The sequence below is a fragment of the Cucumis melo genome, chromosome 6, assembly GCF_025177605.1.
Source record: "Cucumis melo cultivar AY chromosome 6, USDA_Cmelo_AY_1.0, whole genome shotgun sequence".
Classification (NCBI taxonomy): domain Eukaryota; kingdom Viridiplantae; phylum Streptophyta; class Magnoliopsida; order Cucurbitales; family Cucurbitaceae; genus Cucumis; species Cucumis melo.
In genome coordinates this window covers 21163718-21174440 of record NC_066862.1, presented here as the reverse complement: position 1 = coordinate 21174440, position 10723 = coordinate 21163718, and the positions used below count along the sequence as shown (strand labels likewise).

Here is a 10723-nt window from a genome sequence, read left to right as displayed (position 1 = left end):
TGCATAGGATATCTAATAAATGCAATGTTGATCACATGCAATGGTCCACTTTCTTATTTCATTTTTTTATTTTTTAATATATTATTAATAATAAAAATGAGTAGTTTGGTCTTATGCGCTCTATATTTATGTAAAATTGAAGCACATTATAACATTTATGAAAAATTTGGCAACATTAGGTCCAGCTTATAACACGTCATCCTTATTTAGGTTATAGTAGTTAAAACCCCTAATATTTATTAGAAAAATTGCATCATATGACAAAAAAAATTAGAAAAAAACAACTGATAGCATAACTTTTTTGCATATTGCAAATATGATAATTAGATATATCAGACGACTATCAGAGGGCTATCAAAGATCTATCCGCTTTTAAATTTGCTACTTTTGCAATTTAGAAAATATTGTGATATGGATCTTATTATCATAAATTATTTTGCTATTTTTATTATTAAAATGTGACATACTTAGGGGTAATATTTATATTGTAATTACTAGTATATTTTATCCCAAAGAAAAACCTAAAGCTAAAACTTAAACTAAATAACCTAAAAAAATTGCATATTACAATTATCATTTGTGAAATATATTTATTTAAAATTAGTTTGTAATAATGTAACCTCTTGTTTTAAAAAAGAAAAAAAGAAGAAAAAGAAAAACAACTGAGAAGGAGAAATTGGAAGGGTTGATAAGTAGTTAGTTATACTTGCTAGTCTAGCTGACACATAAAATAACTAACAAGTCAACAGTGTGCATTCTCACAAACATCCTCTTGATTCTACTTGCGTTGCTGTGTAATGGCCCATAAACTAATTGTACATGATTGTGTAGTTCTCCTTAACGATGAAAAAAATGTTTCGTGTAATTTTTCTTTTAAATGATCATGGTACACAATCGTGCAGATGCTGTAGTTCTTTTTAGCGATGAGAAAAAAATGTTTCAAATTTGAACAATTGTATTGACTAGGTAAGCGATCGTTTATATCATATCAAAGTGATAAACGATCTTGATAGTATGGAAGATGGGTTGTAAAAAACAAAGAGAAGATGAAGAAAGAAAGAAAGGAAAAGAAGAATAAAAATAAAAGAAGATCAAATATAGAAGAGGAGCCGAAGAAATTTAGAAGAGAAAATGAATTAATCGCAAAAAAGAGAAGAAAAAAAAGTTACGAATCGTCATCAATATAAGAAAAAATCTAGAATTCATGAAAAAATTCGAGTGGTTTTGTGGGTTTTTGATTTTGTTACTCAACTATAAATATTGTGATATTTGGTTATTGTTGAATAAGAAATTTTGGAACCAATCACAAATTGTCACATCATTTACTAAAATAATTATATTTGGGATTAACTAAAAGTAGACATGTGTCCCAAATTAAATTTTAAAGATAAATTGGACAATCCTAATGATGTCATGTGTCTTTATTATGACAATTGTCTCAAATTAATTATTTTGGTTCAATTAAATATTATTTAGTTAGGCTAAAATTCAATTGAGGCCAAAAAATTTCAATTGAACCCAAAAATAAGCTTAATTTAGCCTAAAATAAAATATGACCCAAATCCATGTGATTGAGTCCATGGACCAAAACAAGCTCAAGTTCATAAAAGCCTCCAAGATTGAAGCTATTTGAAGATACAAACTTTCTTCCAAGACTCCAATTTCAATAACACCCTAAAGCTTCTTTGAAGATACAAACTTTCTTCCAAGACTCCAATTTCAAAAACACCTTCGAAGATTGAAGCTCCTTTGAAGATCCAAGCTTTCTTCCAAGTCTTCAACTTCAAAAACACCTCGAAGATTGAAACTTCTTCGAAGATACAAGCTTTCTTCCAAGACTTCAACTTCAAGAACATCACATGCTTCGCTTCCTCAAATCAAGCGTAAGCATTCAGCCGAGAGAGAATCAGAAGATCAAATTCTAGAGATCGAACCACATCGCATCAAAGAAGAAAAAAGCCCTAAGTTACTAATATAAAAAAAAAGAAGAAAAGCCCCAAGTTACTAAGCTTTTCTTTAAAAAGAAGAAAAAAAAGAGGTGGTTTGGGAAAAAGGTCGGGATCGTTATTTTAGTTTAACCCAGGTAGAGGTGTATTTGAACCCTTTTAACTTCAATTGATTTCTTTTTGAAATAAGTCATCAATATATTTTTAAATATAATGCATAGTACTCTAAATTAAATTTATGTGTGTGAGAGAGAGAGATCGACAACTTGTCAAATCTTTTTTTCATAAATTTTCTGAGATAGTCAAAGATTTCTGAGATTGTCATTATATTTCTGGCCTGACCATCTTGAATGGGCAGAGGAGAGATTTTGATTTTATATACAACGTTAATAATATGCCTGAACAAGCCCAATTTACCTAAAAAAAGAAAAATCACTTGGCCAACTAAGAAAATATGAATATTATTGTTAGTTATATGTTAGAGCTCTATGAGTTCAGGGATGAGCTTCAAAAGGAATGAAAGCTCCCTCTCCGAGAACTTTGGTTTTCTATCCATTTGAACTTGAACCTTCCCTTCTCCCTCATTTCCTTCTTCCTCCTCCTTCTTCCCTTCCTCTTCTTCCTTTGGCTTTATCATCATTTCCGCCATTGCTTCTGTGATTTCTTCCACAAGATCAACTATCACTCCCTCTACTCCCATCAAATGTTGCATGTAAACAGCTTCTGCCACATTACTGCATTTATAAAACCGACCATTATGAATTATGAATGGAATTGAAATGGCTATATTGATTCAAATCGTCAAACATCACAACAGTTCATAATACTTACTTCAATCGTCCGTAGGTTAAGAGGGATAGTTCTGAGTCTCTAATCTTCTTAACAGTCCCTGGATTTCTAAATATTCCTTTCACTTCCGATACTATTCCCTGTAATCCACCTTCCAAGCAAACTTTCAGAGCTTCCTCTAAAGAATTTCTCCTCACATCATCATACAATTCGGTTCCCCCATTTGTCAAGAAGAATACCTTCATCAAATACCACCCCCATTTATTAGATTATATATCATATAATATGTGATTTATTTGAATCTTCCTACAAATTACTAGATTTGGGTCAAATGGAAAACCATGTAATTAAGCATCTCAAACAGAAAATCAAAGAAAGCCTTTCTTACTCAAAGCGCTTACCGGATATGTCGCTTGTAACTTTCGGACAAGCAATGCTGCATCTGGTTGGAAAGTGGAGAAGATGATTGGTCTCTCTTTGGCATTCTCAAAGACCACCTGTAATGGATTCATCAAACAAAATTAACCAAAGCTAAATTTCAATGAGAAATAAGATAACAGGGACATATAAAGTTAAAGGAGAGATTCCCCCCACCTGTAATATAGTTTGAAGAACACAAGTAAGATAACCATGATCATAGACTATGTGATCATCAAACTTTAACTCAATGTTGAACCCTATAGAAGATTCAACTTTCTGAAAAGCTTCTTCTAAAGTGCAAAGTCTATCATCTGTTTCAACATTCCAATTCACAATTTTCCCATCTTTAGTTTTTCTAAGCAAACAATTTCCCTCCTGCTGAGGATCTTGTTGGGGACCGTAATAAAGGAATTCTGAAAGGGTTAACTCTGTGATTCTTTTCTCAAAAACAGTGCCCTGAAATTCAAGATCACAACCAAACATACAAGTTTTAGCAAAAATAGAAAATCTGATGGTGTAAACTAGAGGCAAAGATTGAAGAAAATGGATAAAAGATGAGCTTAATTACTTTGTCTACAGAGAGAATAACGTCGTCGTGAAATATAACAGGGCAATTGTCCTTTGTCACCTACAAAAAAAAAAAAAAAACCACAATTCTTTAATCTCAATCATCTTCTCCTTATTATAAATCAAAAGCGAAAGAAAAACAAGCATATAATCAGAAGTCCATCGTAATTTGCATATGGAAAGACAGAACTAAGAGGAATCCAATAGCATAGAGTCGACATTTCAACGGAAGAACAAGGATGAGAATATGAAGGGGAAAAAAGAGAAAGAAGAGAAGAAAGAGAAAATCGGTTAATTATGCCCCCACACAAAAGTCCCAAAAAGGCAATTGTAAGTCCAACCCGGCGGAATCGCGCCGCATAAAGACAAAACCAGAAAACTAGCGGCAAACACGTAGCGCACAGATTGATAGCAACTAACGGAAATTGTCACCGGAAAGAAACGCGGCGGTCAAATCACGATGAACACAACACAACCAAGAAGTAAGATCAAAACCCAACCTGGACATCGAATTCAACGAAATCAATAGGGAATTTAGCGGCGGCATTAAACGATAAGATGGAATTCTCTTTAATGGCTCTCATTCTTCTATCCGAAGATTGCAACGCATTCATTCCGCTCCCTCTATGCCCAATCACCAAGAATTTCGAGGCTCTAAAAGCTTTCCATCCAAATTCCACACCTACCAGAAAGAAAATCTGACTGGATCAACAACAAGAGCACAACAAAAACAAGAAAGAAAGAAAGAAAGAAAGAAAGAAAGAAAGAAAGTAGAAGAAAAATACCTTTAGAGAATCGATTTGAGTAAAGGGCCAGAGAAGCATTGTCCGGCACCTGATCGAGGTGAGGAACGTCGGAAACATGGACGGCCTTAAGAGCCATTTTCGGCGGCGGAGAAGGAGAAAATGAGTGTGTGGTATAGGCACAAGGCCTTTGCAATGAGCTTCAACAGTTTTGGCTATGGCGGATGGAAATGGAGAAATGAGGTATTTATGGGGATACAAACGCCAAATGCAACGTTCCAAGGAAGCTCGAATTAAACGAATCTTCTTCACGAATATTCCATCTTCCCCAACCTTTTTTTTTTTTTTTTTTTCTTCTTTTTTTTAATTTTATTATTATTATTATATGCTCTTTGGATATTCCACTTCCTCTAACATCATTTCTTCCTAATTAATTCGAGTATATTTCTTTGGAGTTAGTTTCAACCTCACCTTAGCATAATGTTAAGATTAAAAAATAATTAAATTCATATCTCATTTTATTTGATTTCATTTTCGTACTGTTATTTTGTTGTAAAGGGATAAATTGAATCAACCAACCAGTTATTCTCTGTTATTAACTATCTAAACTCTTTTTCTAGTCTAAACATTTTTATTTTAGTTATTTTTATTGGTAACAACATTATCTAAAACACAAATCCACTCAATTAACTAATGCTTTATTGTCTTCAACAAAATAAATAAATAAAAAAAAAAACTAATGTCTTATTGTTAAAAGCTAAATTTAGATCTGCATACATTCCTATTTTCATGTTTTTATTCTTTACAATTGTATTGGATTTGAAGTTGGAAAAAGAAAGTCTTCACCCAAAAAATGGTATCTCAGATAAGGTCCATGTCTTCAACTAAATAAATAATTAATATTAAAAGCTGAAAATTGTTATGAATGACAAAAAAAAAACTATTTAAAAAATATAACAAAAAAATTTTATAGTCGAATAAATTTTGCTATATTTTAAAAATAAATTTAATATTTTGAAGAGATCTCTATATAAATATCTTTTTCTTAAATACTTTTCATATAAATGCATTTATGCATTGAATCACGCATGTTAATTCTATAGGTATACTAAAAACGGAACTTCTTAAATATAATAATAATAAAAAAAAAAGAAAAGGAATTGTAGAAAAAAACCACTCCAATGAAAATTTAATAATTAATGTTTGTATTTAAATATTATATTTATATGCTCATTTAGAAAAATAAATTAAATGAAAATAAGGGTCGTAAATGCGGTCAATTTTATGAAACATTGAGTTTCTTTTTAGAAGTGAGACTAGAAAAATTAAAAATTTGAAGGTTTATAAATGGCAAAAATTTATTTTAATTGTTAATATAACAAAATAAAAGAATGGAAAAAAATATTGCTACTAAATTATTAAATACCCTTAGTCTAATAAAGAACAAAAATAAAAGAAAAAATATGGAAATTTTCGTAAATATGACAAATTATTAAATGAAACGATCGTTTAGATTTGACTATTGTTTGGTACACGATCGTTTAGATTTGTTTTTTCAATTTTATCGTTTAATTTGGTTATTAATTGGGTTACACGATCATTTAGATTTTGCTACATAATTGTTTAGATTTGGAATTTTTTTTTTCAAAATTTGGTATAAATGATTTTTTTTTCAATATTCTTTATACACAATTTTTTAGTTTTGGTTACCCTAATTTAAATGTCTAATACGATGCATACAGTGAATGAAAAAAAAAAAAAAAGAAAGACATGTACCTATCTAAAGAAGAGAGAGAAAAAACAAGGAAGATGATAGAAAGAAATAGATTTGGGTACCCAAATCTAAAAACAAAAGAAAAAGAGATAGAAGAGCAAATGTAGAATATTTAAAAAATGGCTAAATTTATAGACCGTTACACGAAATTTGTTATATTTAGGAAAGTTTATCTTACTGAAATATAAATAAACTCTCACATATATTAATAATTTAATTAATTTTAAAAATAAAATACCAGAAATAAAAGAAATAAAAAAATAGGGTTCAAGAAAAAGTTTAGATTATTTTGGTAAATTATTATGAGTGACTTTATTCGTTGGATTAATTTTTTTCATTCATATCCACAAGTCATAACAAAATGCGAATCGTGTATAAGAAAATAAATCAAATCATGTTTTTCTATTTTCTTCTAATTATTTTATTTCTTTTTTTTTTTTTCGTTTTATTGTCTATTCTTTTTATATATAGAAGTTTGTGTGTATATTTCTTCTTTTATAGATTTCTTTTTAGTACACAACAAAAGTTGGAGAAACTTGAACCACCAACTTCGTGGTAAGCATATATATATATGTCTAATATGTTCTTTATGTTTAAGTCATAAAATATTGAGAATCTTTTCCTAATGTAACTATGAGAATCATGCTCGTGTTTTTTTCTTCATTTAATTTTTTTATTAAAGCTATTTTATTAATGAAATGATTGAGTGTTTTGATTTTGTTAAATCAATGTAAATATTGTTGAAATTTATAAGTATATACATAAAATTAATAAAATGTGTAAAGTAAGAAGTATTAAAGTCTTTCATTTAATTTTTTTACCTACAAAATCATAAAAAAAAATTTATGATTTCGCATCTACAATTTCATAATTTCAAAAGAAATATGATTTTGGTAGATGTTTTTACTCTTTCACTGTAACATTTTTATTGGTCTTGCTTTAGTGACAATGTTCTCATTTACATAAATGTAATATTTGTAGTCATTTTCACTACAACAAAATAGAAGTTTGACTTTGTTAACTTTTCATCTCCTTATTAAAAAAAAGTTTTGATTCTTTAACCGATATTAGTTAATGTCTATGTTATTAGGGTCATAATGTACTTTTTCATCTTCCACAACATAACTGATATTATATAATGTTGTATGTTATTGCACAACTAACGACCTTTTATCTTTCACTTTATTTGGATATATATAAATTAAATGATTAAGTACGTCATGTGTAAGCTCAAGATGTTAAGAAATGAAATTTGAATTGGGCAAACAAATGAAATTCAACATTGGATCATGGAAAAACAAAGAGACATAAGAGAAGAAGATGATGAATTTGGACAACATTGAAATAACTGTTTCAGATTTTATAAAATTAAGTTAAAATTATAAAATTTTTTATGTGATTTTCACGTACATAACAGACGTTGTTTACTAATATTTGAAAATATCCTTAAAAAGAGTTAGTAATAAAAAAATAATTGATGAGTACTAGGTAAAATGAAAGGAATAAAATCAAGACAACCCAAATGGAATAAAATCAGAAAATTAGTGTCTTACTTATTTATATAGGAATTGCTACACTAAAGGCTAAGTATGGAATTTGATTTTGTTTTAGCTTTGTGTTTGGCTGTGTAACCATTTTATTTTATCTTTTATCTTTCCGTAAATTTTTAATAATATCCATTTCTAAATAATTGCTTGAGAAAATTAATTAGATTGGTGATTCCCATTCCTAAAACTCTAAGCTAAGGAAAATGAAACATCAAGCTGAGTATTTACGATGTCAACACCCATGATCTCCATTGTTGGTGGAGATGCATAAATCTCTCACACTTTCAACACGACCTTAAGCTTCTACATATCGAACAATCTCAAACTATATATTAAAAATATAAACACTAAAATAGAATGATATTCCATTTCTAAGAATCAAAGTATGATTTAAACAAACTTTTATTATTGTTTACATATAACTTTTTAGAATTGAAAACTAGAGAGTTAGTTGGAACAATCAAAACTATACATAAAAAATAAAAGGTTTTAAATTTGACTCGTTGATCATTGTTGTTGAGATGCCTTCTTAAGTGTTGCGGTGTGGTAAACGTGCTTGCACCAAAAATTCAGGCTCAAAAATGGTGGTATCATAAGTTATCTTAACCAATAAAGTATTCCTATGCTGCCCTTTACTTGTATGTTTTCGTAATCATCCTTACCTAAAAGTTGCATCTCCACCAGAAATAATATGCAATAATATGTATTATTTAATAACAATCAGTGTTGCTGTAGTTATTGTTGGGATAACAAAATGAGTAGAAGAAAGATGGTAATGTTGTGTAGTTGCAAAGTTGTTGGACCATTAAATTGAGTGGAAGAAGAAGGGTAATAGTGTGTAGTTTCAAAGCTACAATTGGGATTGGTCAATAATAATGAATTATGATTCACTACAACATTCTTTTTAATCACTGTTTTCAAACTACTCTATTCGTTTATTCATTGGTGGCGTTCTCCAACACTACATTATTTATCCAATCAACAGAATAAAAAAAAAAAAAAAAAAAATCAAGGCCACTTCTATATTCGAGGCCAATGCGGTACTAGATTATTTTGATCAAAATATGGAATTATCGGAATCGGATGGAAGAAGAAGAATATTCTGTAAATATTATCTACTTGTGTTATTTACTATATATATATATATGTATTAATAGGTTCACATTCTTCGCTATATATATAGGTTTTAATTTCAATTATTGATGTTGTTGAAAATAAGTGTGATTTGTCATTAGGGCATGCTTTTTTTTTTTTATTATTATCTAAAAAAACTTGGATAGTGGTAGACATGTTTGACACTGGCAAAAATTCACGCTAAATTCAAGTTTGAAGGTGTCCTACAGCTAGGTTTTAGTAAGGTATGTAGACGAAGAAAGTACTTCTGGCCATGAATAGTTACTTGTTTGTGTCCTTGTGATTACCATGCTTTGCAATTTTTTCCCATTCATGTTTGCCTAAAAGTTCATTCCATATCAATATTATGTATGTATACTAACATTTGGCCAAATAAATATTCAAATTAAAGATTTAGCAAAATTGACCTTCAATATACATGGACCGGACTTAATTGAATGTTATACATGAGTTTTGAATTTATAATAATAATAGACTTAATTGTCGCCAACATTTAATTTTGAAATATTTTTAGATACACGAAAGTCTTGAGAGACTTCAACTTTCCCACCACACTCCTTATTTCCAACTTATATTTTGTAATACAAAACAATATTTCCTTGATGACAAAAAAAACAAACAATTAAATCAATCATCGTCATCATTTTATAAGTAAGTTGGAAAAAAAATGCATTCTCTTTTAATATCTCAACTTTAAAACATTAACATTGAATCTTTCCTAATTTTAGTTGCAATCTACGTGGTTTACTTTCATAGTTAATCTTGGATATAAATACTAACCCTTTTAAAATTATTTTATGTAATAAAAAGGTTATATTTAAAAAATGAAAAAGATAAAATTACAAGTGTAAACAGATCTCGGGAATTTCAATTTTAATTTGTTGGCTATTTATTTTATGACTCTAATTTGAGCATATTTTATGACTTTAAAATGATAGATAAAGGATATTTTTCCATCCGTGTCACAAATAATAATGGTAGTAATAAATAATAAAATAATGCAAACTTAAAATATACCTATCAAGGTCATACAAATGATAAAACTATACAAATTATGCAAACTTAAATTCACCTATTAAGGTCTTTCCTAATATTACTTCACTCTATATCTTTTTGTATACTTTTGTGAGTTATTAACTAAATGAAATAAAAATAAATAAAAACAAATAAGTTATTTTCACTTTAAACTTTTTTATTCTTATTTTTTGAAAGAAAAATCATATTAATTTTTTTAAAAAAATCAAAGTCATTTATTTTCAACGATAATAGAGTCAAGCTTCTTTTTTCTTATAAATCTAAAATTTATGTCGTTCAGATTTAAATCGCATTAACATACAAAAATGTTCGTATAATTATTAATAAAATTATAATATTTTTAACTAAAGAAAAATGAGAATATAAAATATTAATTATTGTACCATATATATATATAAGTAATTGTTTTTAAAAATATATTAATTATTGTACCATATATGTATATAAAAGTAATTGTTTTTTTTAAAAAAAAATTCTAGGATAATTGTTTTATAAAATCCTATATTGAAGTAAGATAATGGATGTTCAACCATTAAAATATAAAAATTAACAAAGTAAATCTTAACTAAGTATCCTATAATCATAAAAAAAAAAACTCTATAACCATACCCATTTTTCTACACAATTTGTTGATCCAGCGATAATATTGTTATTAAATAATATATACATATTATTGCCCATTATTTCTAATGGACAAGCAACTTTTAGGTAAGGTAAAAAAAATGCAAACCACATGCTGATTATGAAAACAGACAAAAGTAAGGGGCC

At 28.4% G+C, this 10723-nt stretch overlaps 1 protein-coding gene across 1 annotated transcript; it reads right to left on the bottom strand.

Annotated features, from left to right (window-relative positions):
• Positions 1-2212: 2212 nt before the first annotated feature.
• On the bottom strand, positions 2213-4697 carry LOC103491824 (glycerophosphodiester phosphodiesterase GDPD1, chloroplastic-like). Its single transcript, XM_008451927.3, has 7 exons — positions 4508-4697; positions 4223-4404; positions 3724-3783; positions 3330-3611; positions 3137-3232; positions 2778-2974; positions 2213-2680 (listed from the first exon to the last, which is right to left on the bottom strand). The coding sequence occupies exons 1-7, from the start codon at positions 4602-4604 to the stop codon at positions 2425-2427; spliced, it is 1170 nt and encodes a 389-aa protein (XP_008450149.1). The 5' UTR covers positions 4605-4697; the 3' UTR covers positions 2213-2424.
• Positions 4698-10723: the final 6026 nt, after the last annotated feature.